The 19293-nt window shown below is 39.4% G+C and overlaps 2 protein-coding genes across 2 annotated transcripts in view; both read left to right on the top strand.

Annotated features, from left to right (window-relative positions):
* The first annotated feature begins 499 nt into the window (after positions 1-499).
* Positions 500-1009, top strand: LOC148951493 (uncharacterized). Its single transcript, XM_089091128.1, has one exon. It carries the CDS (start codon positions 500-502, stop codon positions 1007-1009), a length of 510 nt encoding a protein of 169 aa, XP_088947254.1.
* A 495-nt stretch (positions 1010-1504) lies between these two features.
* The window catches only part of LOC148951492 (uncharacterized), a 33859-nt gene continuing 16070 nt past the window's right edge, over positions 1505-19293 (top strand). The window contains exons 1-2 of the mRNA XM_089091127.1: positions 1505-1585; positions 2448-2567. Coding sequence (XP_088947253.1) covers positions 1505-1585; positions 2448-2567 — 201 coding nt within the window. The remainder of the gene's footprint in view (positions 1586-2447; positions 2568-19293) is intronic.

Here is a 19293-nt window from a genome sequence, read left to right as displayed (position 1 = left end):
TACGGACCCACCTACTAGAGAGGAAGTAGTCAAGGCAATCAAACGGCTAAAAAACCACAAAAGTCCTGGAATAGATGACATCCCTTCTGAGCGGCTGAAAGCTCTGCTTGAGTCGGCCACAGAAGAGCTCCATGAACTTGTTACGGAGGTATGGGACAATGAATACATTCCCGATCAGTGGAAGACAGCGATAATTGTCCCTATCTTCAAAAAAAGAGACCGAATGGAATGTAAAAACTACCGAGGCATATCCTTCATCCTGATTGCTGCGAAGATGTTCGCGATTATATTTCTAAATAGGTTCCAGTAGAAACTCCCGAAAGCGACCAAACCAAGCAGGATTTAGACATTTAGACCAGGTATGTGCTCCTGTGATCAAATCTTTAGCTTACGACAGGTCCTAAAACATCGCTTCAAACACCAGCAGGAGACAATCCAAATCTTCATCGATTTCATCACGGCTTTTGACTCAGTTCATTGCGACGTCATATGGATCGCAATGAGAGAGGACGGAGTCCCTGAGATGATCATCAGACTGTTTAAGGGATACTACGATGGAGCCAAGGCCCAAGCTAGAGTTGATAGTGAGCTTTCGGATCTGGTCCTGATTGAGGAGGGTGTATGTCAAGGATGCGTTCTGTCTTCGACCTTATTTAACTTCGTCATTGATTGGATGCTCGTGGCCCTCGACAAGTATAGAGGTTTGGAAGTGAGCCCGTTCTTCTCTGTCTCGGATCTTGATTACACTGATGATGTGGACATACTTTATGTGTCTGTTACAGATACCCAGGCTATGATTAATGTAGTAGCAAGTAGAACACTTTTGACTGGCCTCCAGATAAGTCTACCGAAGACAAAAACGAAGCGGACAGCAGAGATGGATGATAGCCTTCTGACCCTAAATGGCAGTCGAATCGAGGACGTTCTGTTGTTCAAAAACCTTGGCTCAATGATAAATGCTACTGAGGAATCACAAGAGGAGATCCGAAATCACATATCCCCAGCATAGAACTTGTTTCTGCAGCTAAAGAACTCTCTTCGGAAGCGTAGCGAAATCTGTCCACGCACAAAGCTCCGAGTTTACGAAGTCATGGTACTCTGTTCTTGTCTATGGGTAGGAAACTTGGTCACTGAAAGGAGCAGAAGCGTTAAACTTGGACGTACTCCATCATAAATGCCTGCGATATATACTAGGCATTCGCCTCTCAGAGTCTTGAACGAAGAGATTAGGAGAAGAGGTGGGGAACACCCAATTGTCTCTGATTTCAAAATGAGGCGTCTGAGCTGGTTTGGTCTTCCCATACGGATACCAGAAGGGTATATTACCAAACAATGCCTCAAATGCCTTCCACTACCAGCTTGGAAGAAGAAAGCTGGAGGACAGAAGAAAACATGGCTTGAGGCAGTCAAGGCTGACCTAGAGCCTATTGGGGCTTTCCAAGAATTTGGGGTGATACTGGGATCGTCACTGGCTTGAAATTATGGAGCCTGCCACTCTCGAGCGATGTCTCTAGAAAAAAACATGTTGTCGTCTGCTGGGGGCCACGGTGAGCCTGGATGCGGCTTGAACTTGCAACAAGTACAAGTAAGTAATTAGTCTGTTTGGCATTAATTTTTACTTTGCTAGCCCAGTGTTTGAAAGATATCTTACGTTGAAAAAAACATCAAAAATAGTCAAGAAATGACAAATCAATACTTGAGATGTAATAGAATATTTTTGATCGTTTTCAGTGTAGGTGTACACTGCCTCGAGAAGAGGTATCCCTAATCATTGTGATACCGATACTGAGATTGTATTTACTAATGAAAATATGGTTTGCTTCCATTTCGTCCGTAAAACGCCAAATGAATCCACGGCTTTACATTTTACTTGAAATATGTGATGCCAGAAGGTAAAGATTGTCAAATTCCGAAACTTATCAAGAAAATTAAAAAGAAATTGTATTTTTTTTTAAAGTTAAGAAATATCAAATAGACGCTAAAATTATAATCGTTGGTTTTCCATCAGTTCGTCATAAAGTGTTTGTAGGAAAGCTATCCCTGACTTTGGAGAGGTTGAAAAATGTTACATTGGTTGTTAAATTTCCTTTACCTTATTTCTGTTTTTTTCTTATTAATTTGATTCTAATTAATTTTTATAGAATTAATATTAATATCGTCTATTAAATTCGTCTATTAATTTTTTAACTAAGACTTGCTTAAAAGTAAGATTAAATTCCTCCTATTAGGAAAAACGGAAATGTTATCCAGATAAAATTAAACTTTTGATACTAAAAATGGAGCCATGAATCAGTCATAACACATAAGATCTTTTTTTTTTCAAGATCGTAAAATATGTCATAGCGACTCCAAGCTTACAATTTAAGTCTTAAAAATTCATGTTTCTCCAAACAGCTGTGTTATTTTCATTTTTGTTAATTCAGTAGTTAGTAAGAATTCTGTTCTAGGCGTTGCTACAAGATGTAAAAAAGACAGCGGCCGAAGTGCAAGAAGAATTAATAAATATTTTACCTCCAGACGCGATTCTCATTGGACAATCTCTAGGTGGTGATCTTGCGGCAATGAAGGTAAACCCCTTGTGTTTTTTTTTTAGCTAGTGGTTTCTGTTCTAAAACTAGCGATTTTTTCCTAAATCTAGTGATTTTTTACAATATAGCGCATAGATTCATGATTCAACCGAATAAATCATACAAAAAGCTAATTAATAAAAAAAAAAAAAAATAGCGATTCACTACACTTCCTAGTATGACCCAGATTAGCATTTATGCAAATATACCGCCTTTGAAACTTCCGATTTCTCACCATATGTTTATATCAGATATGACCCCAGAGTGGTATCATCAAGATAATAGGTTAACTTTGTTAATCGTAAAATTGCATAAATGTTCTATACTTCCTATTTTACAGATTTTTGCTCAAATTTTACAACATTTGCTAAAATTTTTGCCTCCACAGTTATGGTTTTTTTGGGTGTATCCCATTTGAGCGCTTTCCCATTTGAGCGCCATGGCGCGCAACTGGGAATTTCCTATTTGCGCGCCGTATTTTAATTAGTTCAGTTGTGTCCCATTTGAGCGCCAGATAATTAGGTCAGGTGACCTAATTGCGTAAGCGATTGCACAACCGTTTACCCACAAAATGCAATAGGATTTAGTGTGGGAGCATATTTTTTTACCCTCTTATAACAAGTATTTAATGATGCCAGGAACAATATTTCTGGTTAGTATTAATAAGTCAGTTTGACAATGAAGAGCTCCAAGAATAAACAACTGCTAGAACACGACGGTTTCGTCTACAGATTCGATAAGCCGATTTCTGGAGGAAGAAAGAAGAGCTGGAGATGCATGAAGAAGGGATGTCTCGGGCGGTTACACACTGATTCCAGCGACGGCTCACCAGTTTCAGTTGGTACGCACGACCACAGCGCTGATCCTCTGCAGACCCAGCAGTACAAATTCCGGTCAGACCTTCGAAGCGAGTCAGCCCGTACTACTCGTCCGATTCCCGCTATCTACGACGGCCAGGTCGCAAGTGCTGCTGCCAGTGGGCTGAGTGCTTTGCCTCAGTTACCCTATAAGCACGTGAAGTCGTCCATGTACAGATCACGAAACAAGCTGATACCACCACTGCCCGCTAATACTATATCCGTACCGACGCCCTTGCCCCAGGCTTTCAGTGAGACGTCTGCAAACCAGAGATTCCTCCTCTTTCAGCTTCAAAATAACGCTGCGATTTGCTTTGCAACCGACGAGTCGTTAAGTCTGCTTGAACGAAGCCCGGAAAGGTATATGGACGGCACCATCGACTCAGCTCCTTCCCCAATCGGCCAGTTGTTCACCGTTCACGTTTTCTTCGGCGACAAGCAACTTCCCGCTGTCTTCGTGCTCATGGAGAGCAAGTCTGCGCAGCTTTACAACGACGTCTTCAGCGAGCTGATCCCACAGGCTGCGATGAAAGGAGTGACACTTCGCCCGACGACCGTCGTCTCTGATTTTGAGACCGGTCTGCTGACATCCGTGAAGCAAGTTTTTCCGGCCGCCAAGCACCGTGGGTGTTACTTCCACTTTTGCCAAGCAGTAATCAGAAACTTGGGGCGTCACTCAGTCCGTGAGCTGTACATGACCGATGCAGACTTCAACCTCTACGTTCGAAAGCTTCTGGCTCTGGCGTTCCTACCTCCAGCGATCGTCAGAATCAATTCTGGTCCAATCATTTCTCACATCGTTCGTACCTGGCCTTCGGCTCGTCCGTTTGTCACTTACTTCAGCCGTCAGTGGTTCGACCAATGTCCTCCTCATTTCTGGTCAGTCTACGGCATCCAGCGAAGGACAAACAACGACCTCGAATCATGGCACATGCGGTTTAACCGAAGAGTCGGTCGCTACCACCCGAACTTGTGGCAGTTTATCTCTTTCCTGAAGGAAGAACAAGCAGTCGTCGATTCTGCAAGGACACAGCTACTCCAGGGTCAAATGCTTATCGAAATTTGTGAAGAGTGGGACTCACTTTTTTAATGAAATTATAAAAAGACAATTTTCAAAATTGTCCCTATTGTCCCAGTAATTATATTAGATCAGAGTAAAAATAAAAATAGTTTCTATATTTCTTAGAAAAAAAGTTGGGTAATTTTCACTTGAGGAAAAACAATACGTCAATCTAAAGGTATTTTTCCACTTCTAGGGGGGTAGTTTTACCCCCTTCTTATGGTGGCACCTGTGTAGAATATAGCAAAGAAATAGAACAGTCATTAATTACATTGATAGAGTTTAATAATTCTGGTGACTTCTAATGATCTCTAGTCAATAGTCTATTTACTTATGTGTTAATTTAGTGATTTTTTTCAAGAATCTAGTGATTTTTTTCACCGGGTGGCAACCCTGATTCAGACTTGTTGATTAAACTTGTCTTGGAGGACTTGTGTTTTTGTTAATGTGTTTGCTAAATTATGTTTTATTTCAATGAAATTGTTCAACTTTGTGGAGGCAAGCTGGTTAAAATGTGATTTAACTATTGTAAATGAGATGTTTTTTTCGAGGGGAAGGAGGCAGTAATTTGAAATCTTACGAAAATTTGGGTAATTAGGAGTAGAACCCTATCAGAAGGTCGTGACAGGGCTCCTTATATGGGCATAGAATACTGACGGGGCACCAAATATGGGCATAGAGTCATTAGGGAGAATGATTACGTAATGGGGTCAATGACCTCTTTTTTCAAGATCGATTTATTTGTTGTTTCTATGTGTAATAACTCGGGGGACGAAGGTTGCACATGTGCATTGAATTCCAACGGGAACAGTGTTATTGATTTGGGAATCGAGGGGGAAGTGAATTTCCTAGAAATTGATTGCATAATCGATTGTGACTGTCATGGTGTCCAAAAATAGTATTTGTTGTTTTTTTGGTGATGTACATGCTCGAGGTAAATGTTTTGGTGTCCAGAACTAGTATTTGTTGTTGTTTTGGTCATGTACATGCTCGAGGCGAATGTCATGGTGTCCAGAAATAGTATTTGATGTTGTTTCTCAAACCAAATGTTATGACATTCCCGAAAACAGTTAGATCACGTGTTTCCTTCTCAGCCAATCAGCGAGTCGGATACATCCTCCTTTTCAGCCAATCAGAGGGCTTGTTTACATATTAGCGGCGGTGGAACTATAGGGAACGGGTTTTTTTGATAGAGTTTTATTAGTCTGTGAATAGAATTCAAAGGAGTGAGAAGAACAGTTTTGACTATACTCATTTGGATATATATTTGTGTTGATGGCGATGAGTTGAATGTTTACACTATTAGAAGTTGATAGTGGAGTTGATGATAATAGTACAAGAGCACCAAACATTGCGGTGGAAATCACGAAAGGATCGCGGCTTTGTCTGGAATGGGATGCAGTATATGCAAGATATGTGATATCCTTGAACAAATTTAAAATGGAGGATCAATTATGTTTCGCTGCAAAAGTTGATATAGCATATGTGAATAGACTTCAATGTGCTTTAAGTACATTAGTGAAACATGTTGAAGACAATAAACTCTATCACTAATTGTACATGCTTTTCTGGTTAGAGCTGACGAATCAGGGTTAGTACAGAGTCAACAGTCAGAGTGAAAGGATTGAAAAATGAATAAATTTGAGAAAGAGAGAATTAGATCAAATCTAGTGTTTATGGAAAAACATTTGATTTTGGATGATGTTTTTCTCAAGTTATCTCTTCAACACAGGATATTCTCACGTCGGTGACCTCATGACAATATAATGAGGAGTTATTCTCCTCACTTGGACTATTGTATGAAACTTTTAAAATGTGATTCAAATGTTTATAGCCAATTTATTGATATATTAATTGGAACAAGGCAGAATCATATTGTGGATATACTTTTGAAAACATTGCCAATGGATTCAATGTAGATGGCTCCACCATCATTCGAAAGAGCTAACATCACAGAGCTACTCCTCTCTCCCCCATTTCCCTCTCATTGAATTTATCGAACGGCGATGATCAGTTTCGTTTTAGCTGTGAGTGTGTTTACAAAGGAAAACGAAAAATTTTATATATATTTACATTTTGAATTTCAACTATTTGCCGTTTGACTAAAATTAATCAATTTAAAAATATTTGTTAATATAGTTAAAAGTTTAAATTATGTAATCCTTGTAAATTAAATAGAGGCTATGCAGTAAAAATTATAGGATGTAATTCATGTCTTGAGGAGGTGTGTGACTCTCATCCTAGAGGGCACCTGTGCTCCAATTGTCACTATGATAAATGTGATCAGTGGGAGAATACTTACCCCGATATGATTGGAAAGAATCCCAAACGTGTTTTCAGTTTATTTCTACGAGATTGGTATCGTCGCGGATTAAAATTATTCAGGGAAGAGTAATCTGGTCTACGATTCAACTGTTGGGGTAACAAGACAATTTGGTTTCTACGTCATCGTTGTGATGACACCACCTACTATGACTATAAACCAAGTGATTTTTATTTGGCAGTTACCGAATGTGATTCACCATTTGAAAAAACTGTATGTCATATTGCTTCAAATAGACAGATTGAAACTCTTGAATTTCATAATATGAATGCAAATAGTATAATTGACTATACAAAAAGATATGACAAGAGTGAAGTTACATTGTACTGTAGAAAATGTGACCCTGACTTTGCAGTCAATCAAGATCAATATACAGTGAATCCAAATGATTTACCAGCATTAGTGGTTCACGATAGTTGCCTATACATCGAAGATGAAGAAATCTAAAGTGAAGATTGAAAGACATTGTTGTATATATATACATTTTATTAATAAACAAATTCACAAACATTTTTAAGCGCTGTACTCTTAGGACACTGAAATCAATACTCTATAGGTCTGAGAGGATATTTTCCACTAGAAAGTCATTCAGACGTGGATTGTCAACATAAATTTGGAGAAACTGCTTGTAAGTATAGCCACGACATCGGAACACAAAATATAGTATTGCATGGAAGTCGCAGCTTTTTGTCGCTAGATCCTGTACCCTAGTCCGATTTTCAATCAGAGCTTTTCCACTGCTCTAAATATCTCTGTTAAGGTTGGATGTGTAGGATGCATAGGGTATGCCAAGAGGGTCAAAAAACTCAGTCGTTTTCATTGCTTGGTAGACGCACAACCAATGACCCGTCAGCACAGTTGACGGACTGCTATTAACAATAATTAAGGTATTGTTGACACATTGAATTTTTCCAAGAAAGTCCGAAGGCAGACAATAGGATTTGTACTGGGACATATAGGGGTCCATATTAAATACATTGATTATTTGACTGGTGTTCATGGCGCCAAGTCTAGTAGAACACTGCCTTCGGGAGTGATTTCCCAATAGGTTTCATATTGATTTAGTGATATTAATGCAATACTCTCAGCCAATGGGTCGGTAAATGTACACTCTAAACGCACACTCCCCGTACGTACTATACTCATCTCCTGTATACCCGACAAATTCAATACAATGATACAATGTGTTTTAGCAAACATATCTTCGGTTATACCATTTTCAAATAGTTGCGAGTCATGATATAGGGTTTGAATGGTCAGCTCGTACTATGTTCTATATGATTAACCAAAGGAGAGATTGTAGAGTGGGATGCCGTTTACTTCGCACACAAGAGAGGAAGATCCAAACATCTCGAATTTATGTGGACATTCAGTCGATGATCCTATTGCACTGGCATTTTTCACAAATGCCAACGCCAATTTCGAGGGGATTTCACCATTGATAAAGGATGAATCGGTGAAGGTGCGTGAGCCCATTGCAATATGACGCTGATTGGTGATTGTATGAGGAACAAGTAGTTTAATCTTGTTGCCAATGGCTCTTAGTTTTTCCACGGCCAAAGCAGCTGAACTCATGACCTGCTGTTTATGTACATGAAGTATTGCTGAGGTTAGGGAGAGACTTACATCGGGATTACCAGCACGTTCCTTTCTCAATATGAATTTGGAGGGTGCAAGCGTCAATTTTATATCCACTTTAACATTAGGCGGCAGCCATTGGGATATATTAAATATTTCATGATATATTTTTCCAACTAGATGTAATTCACTAGTTGTAGCATTTTTAAGTGCATCTGTACTCTTAGTATTAGTAATATATTCATATCCATTGAAGGCGCCTCTCAATTCCTTGTATGACTTGGGTGTCATCAACATGAACTGCATATAGCTTGTATAATTCGAGAAATTGTTGCTTGTGCTCACCAGCGTGCCATTGATGTAGACACTAATTTGACGAAATAAATTATGTAATGTACAATTTTCATAGGATATTCCATGTGACCGAATCGGCATGGTATTATCGGATTTCCGGACTTTCATTTGTAAATCTATGAATGTTGAAGACATGTCCATAAAATAGTCTTCATTGGAATAAATTTGAAAATGGATATTATCGGAGAGGGGTTGTAGAGGATAAAATTATTTATAGTATCCATGCTTTACACTCACATTAACATTTTCTGCATTGAATAGATTGAACGAGGCAGTGGTTGAAGGTTGGGAATCCTTATGCGGTAGGTAGGACATCTTAGTAGAAGAAATCCAGTTTCGATCTGACAATTTTCTTCCTGGGACTTCTGGTTACACTACGTGTCGGCCTCGTCCGTCGTGTCTTTGGTATATAAGATGATGTCTGTTGGGTCTGACCTGAATGAATTCTGATCAGGGATAAATTGTTTCGTGACCTTTTTAAGCCTGTACCATTTCGTTTTTATTTCTTGCCAAGTGATTTCGAAGCGGACCTGTTATTTTCCGTCGCACTTTTTTTAAATCCTTGCCAGAGCCCCAATCGTATAGTGTAGAGGATGCAAAATCTGTCGCAGCCGGTACAAGATATTTTCTAGCCAGTGGTAGTGAAGAGCGAAACAGCTTAGCAAACCAGCTGCCAAGACCATAGCCGGACATTGACGAGCGACCCTTGTAGTAGTCCATTCCATTGCCCTGTTGTCTTGGGCCAAGAGTATTAACATAGCAGTCAATATCAGGACAAGTGAATACCACTTTTTTATTAGACATCTTGTTGTTGAAAGATGACTCGAAAATGGCATGTAATCCCAGCCAAACCTTTTGAAATTGCTATGGGATCGCCCAATTCGGTTCTTAGTGTTAACTGACAGAGTTCCAAATAGGAAGTGTTTACAGGAATATACTGAAGATGCTTTATATTGTAATGATGAATATGATCTTGATTGGTTTTTCGTTCAAGAACTCGTAGGAGGGGAACATTTGAATTACCAACCCGAGATGTTTCCACAAATAAAGCATAGAGAAATATACAGGTGTCCGTGGAGAAGGCAGGCAGGTAGTAAGTGAAAATGAAATTAGTGTTTCACGCACTTTTACTGTTGATTATATTGAGCTTAAATCCAAGAACATCCTTTAGATTATCATTGAGAATAACCTTTTCATTGGCAATAGATGAACTAATGTAGATCTTACCCTCCTCCTTTGAATAGTTGAAATGAAAAGCTCCTTTTTTACAAGCGGAAATTCTTTTATTAATAGAACGACATAAATCATTCATACAGGTGAGTTCCTCGTAGGGTAATTCAATGTATGGATAATCCAACCAATTGATTTTTTTAATTTGTTCTTGATCGCCTGGTGGTGGCGGCCAATCATAGGGTGTAATTTTTATTTCATATTTACGATCCTTTCTCAGGATGTCATAGGTATTTTTGAGAATACAGTCGACAAGAGCCACTTCATACTTTCCGTCGTCGAATTTGATGGTGGGGGAGAGTTTCGTCCAAAAATCACTTGTTCTATTCAGATTATTGTAGAGAGGATCAGAAACATTGGACATGAAAGTCACATAGAAATCATTGGGCATTGTTAATATCTTCAGCACTGACCGAAGAATCAAAATCTGAGTTGTATCCTAGCCAGCGAACAAGCAACTGTCTCTTACCATGGAGTGTACGACTCTTTAATATCTTTTCAATTTGATAAATTTCACTAGTATTTCTAACTTTTTGCAGTTCATATTCATAAAAACCGCCGAGAATCTCATCATCTTTGGTGTCTCTCAGTCGATAAGTTTTGGGTAAGGTGTCTAGGATTTTGGACACTTTAAAAAGTTAATTGCTCCATAAATAATTCCCCTTTTCAAAAATATTGTTGGTTCTATTAATTCGAACAGTATCACCAACATTGAATTTCTTCTTTTTTTTCTCTTTTTCAACCTTGGAGTATTGCTTTAGAAAAGCATCAAATGTATTTTCACTGTAATAAACATTCGTTGGTGTAGAGTTGGACAGAGATCGATGGGGTCGTTGATTATAAATCAACATGATTTTATCTAAATCATGAATAAAAGCCGGTGTATTTTTCAATTTGCAATATCTTGAAATTAATAGACGAATCGTTCATATTAATCGTTCAGCCAATGCAGCCTTTATCGGACTGTGACGATGATAAAGTATTGTATTATATTTCAAAAGAACCTTTTGCACATGGGGATTAACAAATTCACTGCCACGATCCGATTGAATTTTTCTATAAGAATCCTGTTCTAGAATACTTTCAATGGTCCGAGCAACTTCAACACCTCTCTTTGACCGTAGTGGAATGGCGTATGCATAGCGACTAAACATACTGCTTGCCACCAGAATATATTTGTTGGGGGCATTGTGACGTTGTTGAAGTGCGTCCAAAGTTACAAGATTCATTTGCATTATATGAAGAGGGAAAAAGGCTTTAGTTTGTCGATATTGTTTACTGCGAAGTCTGTGATTTCGATGCAGTGTGTAACTCGATTCATTTTCTTGATACTCTTTTGCATTTTTCAATGTGGTGGTGCCGGAGACAGCTTTGGAAAGCGTTTTGGGAGAACTTAAACTCCCCGCTTCACCAATATTTTCATAGACACCTTTCAAAACTTCATCCATTTTGAACATAAACACGTAGTGTAATGTCCACTCTCCTTTTGCACACTGGTGGGCGAATCAATTCGTCCTCGCTTTTGACTAGCAGCCACAGGTGTTGTAAAATCATTGCTGCTGCTGATAGTATCTTCAAATATTGAATCTTCTTCTTTTTTAAATGGTGTTGTTGTTGGAGGACTATATTCTCTTAGTTTCTTTAGAATTTGCTTATTGCTAATAAGACTTTTGGGACAGTTCGATACGTACAGAAAGGTGTCTAGATTATTGTCAAAGGATAAGAGTCCTTTACGATTCGTCACCATATCACAAATTAAATCAACTAGATTATAACTTTTTCCCTGAATTATAATTCGTTTCCCTGTGCTCTCGACTTGAACTTGATCGCCAGTTTCCAACATGAGATAAGATAATACTCTTTTACTCTGTTCTCGATAGGTCAGTGGCAATAGGTTTCCAATTTTCAATACAATCGAATTCAATTCCTTCTCCATTGATGCTGCTGCAGAATCTTGAGGTGATGTTTCCTGTTTAAAGGGATCTGTGGTGATGGTGGCAGGTCTCTCACGATAAGGTTTATGTTTGTCCACACGTCGCAATGCATCTTGAAATAAAAGCAGTTTTTTGTCATCGGCAATATTCTCGTCGTTAATGAATTTGCTTAGATTGTCTTCAAAATGTTCGATGGGCGAGAGGACAAGTTCAAATGGTGTCAATTTATAGGGTTTTGCTATTCTCTCTCACTATAAAAAACTGTTTACAAGTCCTGCAATCATCGGCAGTAAAAGTGTGAAAAAGCTACCGCCCGCCTGAAGGAGCCGTGTTCTTTTTAATTTTTTTACCTTGTTTTTAAAATCCCAGGCGCGGAAAGTGGAACAATGTTGCTTTGTCTGTTTTCTAAAACCTTCTGGCAGTTGAACATTGCCCTCGGTTAAATTTAAACAAAGTTCAGATATTAGATTAATGAAATCATTGTCAACCCCATGTTTGAGTATAGCCTTCCTAAGCAAGGGTTTTGAAGTGCTTAAAACGGAAAACAGATGCCGTTGTTCGTGTAGTTTCTTCAGTGTCATAATGGCGACTAATAGTCTTTTCTACTGTTCACCGGAAGATATAATGTAATTTCAATGTTGAAAATGTCGGTGACTACACGTAGATCCTCGGGAGTGATCTGATTAATATCCATAAAATTTTAACCGTTGGGTTTGCTAGTCGCGTTTTTGTACGCTTACAACATAAATTTTGGAGGGCCGGTGTATATCTGATTATTGTGATTTATGAGGGAGCTATATTCCCGAACAACTCGATAGATAATATAGATGGTGCAATTCAAAGCAAGGGTTCGCATACATTTGCTCTGATGGAAGAGATTTTGTAGAACCAGAGTAACGGAAATGTGTTCATGATGGGAGCGAACAGTGAACAGTTGTAGCATTTCCTGTGAGAACTGTTCAATGGATTCAGCCAAATCATCAATAATCAACCTCGAGTTCGATTCAATACTATTGAAAACATCAAGTCCCCGTATGAATTGTATTGGTATGGTTGTGTCAATAGCTTTTATTTGATCATAGGACTCCTGCCAAATACTATAGCAATAGTAGATTTTTTTTCGGCTTCTCCAAAAACATTTTATCACAATTTTGAATTATTCTAGTTAAAAGTGTTGTTTTCCCCGATATTGAGGGACCACACAGAAACGATCTGAAGGGTGTTTTAAATTGATACATGCTGTTGGGGATAACATTCGGACTGCAACTAACTGTAAATCATATGTTCTCAATGAATAAGTAGCATTAATTTTCCCCATAGATCTATCTATTCAAAAACAACAAAAACAATATTTTATGGTATCATTTATTTCGGCACTGCATGAAAATATTTGCAGTCAACATGCACAACGATAAAAATAATAACACTTGTTCAACAAGAACAGTTGACAAAATTTCTCCGGTGGTCAAAATGAAAACTCTATTTGTTCAACATGAACACTTTATAACTAAGCACTTTATAATAAAGCACTTTTTGTCTTTTAAAAACACTTTTCTGTACAACACTTTATGTACAATAAAAAAAAACACTTTTTGTGCATCATAATCAACACTTTTCTATAGAACACTTTTTTTGTCAACTTAAACACATTTCTATACAATAACACTTTTTGTACAACAGAAAATACACACTCAGGGAACAATAGCACAGTTGAACATGATGAATTTAAAGGTGGGGTCCCCCCCACCCCCCGGGGCCGCGGGCCGAAGGCCGGCCGCGGGCGGGACCCCACCCCCCGGGGACCGCGGGGCCGAAGGCCGGACGGCCGCGGGCGGGACCCCCCCCCCCCCTGGGCGGCTGCGGGAAGGGCCCCCACCCCCGGGAACCGCGATGGAAAAAACACTACAATAGTTGTCCGGTCACTGCGGCAGGTTAGGTTAGTGGTTGGGATAGTGGTGGTTGGTGCTTGGGTTAGATGAGGTTGATTGAAGGTGGTTAGATTGTCAGGTTAGTTAATTTATGTACAGGTTGGAGCATTTAATTTATGAACAGGTTGGTGGTGGTGGCTAGTTGGTTAGTCAGATTAGGTTAATTTATCCAGACCAAGTTTATTGCGATAGTCAATGCATTCAACTTGGTCTAAAATACGGGAGTGACCGTGAGGTAGGACAGTCAAACCAGTTTCGAGCACATAGACTTTGTCGGATATACACGACATTGCATTCTTTTCCACTCTCACAGTATATTGTCTAGACTGTGGAGTGCGACTTGCAATCCCTTGTTCTCTTTGCACTAGGATACTTTCTAAACAGTCTTTGTACTCGCTCATGTTTAAATTGCTCTTTAAAAAATGTTTAGGCACCCCTTTACACGCCTTCTTTTCATCCCCACTATGAGGTTCAACGCACTAGACTTTGGGTCCCGGGAACACCCCCCTGGATATTAAATCACTCCCTGTCTCTGATTTTAACATTAATAACTGGTTTGGGGCTTGAAGTTTCACCAACTCGGGGTAGAGAGATGGATTCCAGTTTGTGAAATCCATCGGCGATCTGATTTATTCCCCTTTTTCTAAATCACCCAATAAATCTTCAGCCCCATTTACCTTTAACAGCAGAGAATCTGTATCACCATAGTAAACTTGAACCTCCCCCTCCCGTGGACATTGCACCTTGCAAACATTGTAAAATAATGACAACATGAGCTTCTTTGAAATTTCAAGTACTGAACTGCCGCCTGCTATACTCTTGTTCAGTACCACATTTCACTTTCGCCTGTGTAGAAGAACCATGCCAGTTTCTATGCTCGTGAACGACGTAAAATTGGGGTCGGCACTAATTCATGCACACTCTAGAGGGTCAGTCACGACGTCGCAGCGAGATATATTACGAACGCTTTCACACATTTTGCGAAACGCTGAATTTAGGATGAGCTTATACATTTCCTTCTCCACCTTTGAATTTGCCCTAGAGCGTTTATCGACAAAGGTGTCGATAAACGTTTTCAAATATGGTCGCTGATTGCACTGCAGGACCCTGTGTATTTTGGTGACTTTGAAACCATTGCTCACCATCCAGTGTAAAAGCACATGGTGAACAACGATATTCTCCTTAGGGTCCAAATCAGCAATCAGTTTTTGTTTGGAGAGAGTCCAGTGCATCCCCATATCCTCAACCAATGAACGATTGGAGGGGCTCAGAGAGTCCCTGCTCACGGACCGATTGATACAGGGAAAGACAAAATCTTTGACGGAATCGTGAAGCGCCAGCGGAATGTGACCGTCAATTTCAAAGAACCATCCGTGTGGCCCATTGTCCTCGACGGTGGTAATGTCGGGGAACTCACAAGGATTCTCAAGCCATTGATAGTTCCCACAAGGCAAAGAGTAGTTAGACATTGCCGAGGGGTACAACGAGTTCATGTCCAAGAACACTGCATTTGACTTTACACCGGTGCTGTTTTGCCCTCTCGGATCGGTTGACAAGATGCGGTCCCCGTGAAAAACATACCCTCCCCTTAGTGAACGCTCTACAAAAAGGTGTTGGTCTACGTCCGTGATTAGGCCTATTTCCTCCCTGCTAATTTTTAAAATTAAATACATTGCTAAATGGGGTGTTGAAAAATAGTATCCAATATCTAACCCGAACTCTGAATATATATGGTCTGTGTTCTTACAGACTATATCCAACAGAGTTAGAACGTCACTGGCCAAGTACAGTCTATAATAATCTCACCCATTTTTACAATCCCCCTTGGACCACACCTTCTTGGCAAACTCATACTCCTCGGCTGTGCATTCACTGTTGGTCAGTGAATTGTAAAAAGCTTCTATTGGAGGTAGTTTCACCTCACTTAAGCGTGCGCCAGAACAGTAATAGTCGTATGCGTATATACCTTTGTAGGTCATACATTTCACTGTCTGGAAAGTGCTGTTTAAGCAAGGGAAAGCTATCAAAATTGTCACTTTTTTGCACTTGAATCAATTGACTCAATGCCTTGGGAAAAAAACTAAAGGAATCTAAAAACCTGATTTTATTCCAGCACGTATGCCCATTATCCACTGCCTGCCATTTCAGTTCGAGAAGCAACAACTTCTCGACCGATTTGGGAATAATGTTATAGGTAAATGAACTATTTACCCATGGACTATCTACTCCCCCTCCCTCCCTATGCATACGTGCCAGTGCCGGTAAAATAAATTTTAAGTCATAATTAGAGTTGTGGATAAAAACAGGGATAAAAAACTGTTGGCTAACATTTAAATTACACGATTGATGCGCTACCCCTCTAAAATTACTAGCCCCCGAGGAAAAATCCTGCCCCAAATGATCATGGTCTCTGAATTTCCCCCGCCCCCCTCATTTCCCGTTAGTCCCCTTATCCCCCACAACAAAAACTCCCATACAAACCCAAAAAAATTTTTGATTTTTAATAGCGAGACGATCCTCTGCAGACAGCACCATTGGATAATGCGTAATTCTCAAACGAGAAATAGCACCATTAGCCGTGCCAATCAGTTTAGTCAGTGCCTTGACCATGAACTTGGGCCCCTCATCCAATGTTTCTACTATTTCTAACAACTGCATGGTGTTAGAACTGTCTCTTTGCGCGTGAGCATAGGACACTGCAATAGCCTGATGTTCTTTGACTCGATTTGGATATTGGGGGTCATTCACCTCCACCAGCTTAGCTTCACAGTCCAAAGATATTTTGTTGCACTGGAGAAGGGTGTTTTGGAAATTTTTGAATCGTAGAATGGCCCTATCCCCTGAAACCGTTTCCACTGTCTGATAGCCGTGGAGGCTACAATGCTTCATATGATTCCGTAGTTTTATATCACTACGGACTTGTGAGAGGCATGTTGGGCAGTAGAAACGTACCCCTAGATCCCTACCAACCCCCCGAACTCTACTAATGTCTGTGATAGGGTTACAATGGCCAATTGAAGGGGTAGGGTCACTGGGTGGTGTGTATAACAACCAAACCCAATGTCTGACCATATCAACTGACGGACTCCTTAGGGGGAAAACCACCCCCTTTTTTTTTAGAGTAAACCCCATCTTCAAATTCTGTTTCGTATTGTACCAGAGTAACGCCGATATTTAAGTGGGCATTAGCACTTTCAAAAATATCAATAGATCGAAGCGTTACTGGGTATTTCCCCTCTAAACAAGAAAAATCTACACTGGGGAAATCAGACCCTTCCTTCCCATCTACAGCCCAATTGTCTAAATTTGTCTTGGTAGCGTCCCGAGCTAGAGGCTCGAATGCTGATATGAGGAAAGCATATCTGAAACACTTTTGATCTGTTTCAAAACAAATCAGATGGACACCTTTACAACCTTCTAGATCTGGATTATATTTTAAAACTATGCCCGTGTCCCTATGCCCCCCTCTTAAAATAAAATCTTTCTTAAATTTACAAATATTTACACTTAAATTTTCAACAAAAAGAACTAAAGAGTCACTCCTATTTTCATTAAAGTTCTCAAGATGCGTTATAATTTGATCTACCCAATCTATGAAAGCACCCTCAAAATTTTCCAAATTCGAATAAACCAAACGCATCTCGGAATGTACATAATGATAATAAACTTCACTTTTCCCCTCATTTAAATAGAACACTTTTAAAACAATGGAGACCTTAATTGATTCCCTCCCTCAAAATTGAATTTGCTTCTCCAGTAGTGCACGAATTTTATCTACATAGGCATGCACAATTTCTACAGGGTCAAAAACAAATTTTCCCCCCATAAGTGAATTAAAGGGATCACCAAACGTCGCAGTGTAAACAACTATTGCATTTAAAATTCTGTTGGTTAATTGAAAATCAGGAAAAGTTGTACCCACCTATCCCTCGTGGTGATTACCCGCAACTCCAACATGCTCAAATATAAAAGGCAAATGTTACACTTTCGTTTTTCGAAGTGGGGTCGGTATGGTATAGAAGGCTGGAGGAGGAGGGTTCTCTGTGAAATCATTTAAAGGCTGTAGTGTATTTGGGCTCAAGTCTACCAGCTCAACTGTGCTATTATCTACTTTAAAATAATCAGCTAAAAACTCATCAATATCGAAAGGTACGTCAATGATATCGTCCCATGTTTCGTTGTCCTGAAACTCCGCTGGTGGTTCCTCCCCTTCTTCACTGGACGGAGAGTAGGGGACCAATGGTCGTCCAACCTATAAATGAAAAAAATAGCTTATTTTCAAAGTGTTCAAATAATCCCTACTGTTAAAATTTGGATTATTGCTTAAAGTCAGCGCTTAGTAGTAGCAGTAGTAGCAGTATGAGCATAGTAGCATTTGGTTAATTCAACTGAAAGAAAATCCAACTTAATATAAGATAAATACAATCTAAAACGTCGCTTTACATAGAAGTTTTAATTTGATTTTGTTAAAAAATATTTTATTTTCAAAGTGTTGAAATAAGCCATGTTTTTTTTTTTTTTTTTTTTTATTATTAGAGACCATTGCGGTGCTTCCCGCAGCGCTTCCCACGGCGCTTGTCGGGCCCGCGGGGCTTCCCACGGCGTTTCCCACAGCGCTTCCCGGACCCATCGGCGCAGTCCGGGCTCCGCGGCTCCCGGCCATTTACATAATGCCCCAAAAAACCGTATTGTTAGGCGGCATAAGTCGTTTCGCCTACTCCCCGTACAGGTTGTCTATGACTCCAAATGAGCCTAGATTATTTTTAATCGCGTGTCTGTTCTGTTTCCAAGCGTATTCTCTGGGAAACAGTACAATTAAATTCGAGAACCGTTAATTCATATTCAGGAATGTCTCTCCATGCAAAATCATGGCAAGTTGATCTAGACAATCGTTACGCAAATTAGAATTAGGCCTATGTCTAAGAGATTGCAATGCTATAATCTCTGTCCAACACAAATTGATTGGGGGAAAAACATCTTTTAAAATCTATGAAATTTTAATTTTACAGTGTTGAAAAAAAGAGAAAAGCGAAAATATTGAGGAAATGTGTAGAAACTAATAAGGTTTTGAAAAACCGTGGTCTTTAATTGATAGCCACCTCATAGAAAATTATGTTTAAATAAAATGGAAGTTTATAACGCAAAGGCAGTTTTCTATGAGGAAATTATGTCCGGGATATAGTATCCCTTTTCGGCTTCACTACGAGCCGATTCAGCAGACTGCTGAATGTATGCGATAACAGTGACCTGATTTAAAAGGGGGGGGGCAATGTCCTTTAATATCTCTGACATAATTTTACTGTGATGAAATAAAAGGTTTACTTCAAGGCCACTTAAAACTATAATATTCTAGCAAAAATAGCATTTTGCGATAAAAAGGTTCTCAAACAGTAAACTAGAAAATTAGCTAAAAATATTATTATGAGATAGCGGCGAAGCGGTAGCAAAGATTAGAAAAAAGA

The sequence above is a fragment of the Artemia sp. Qi Xiang Cuo genome, chromosome 6 (assembly GCF_049724085.1).
Source record: "Artemia sp. Qi Xiang Cuo chromosome 6, ASM4972408v1, whole genome shotgun sequence".
In the NCBI taxonomy this organism is placed as follows: Eukaryota; Metazoa; Arthropoda; class Branchiopoda; order Anostraca; family Artemiidae; genus Artemia; species Artemia sp. Qi Xiang Cuo.
The sequence above is the reverse complement of the archived record's forward strand: the minus strand, read 5'-3'. Positions and strand labels throughout refer to the sequence as shown.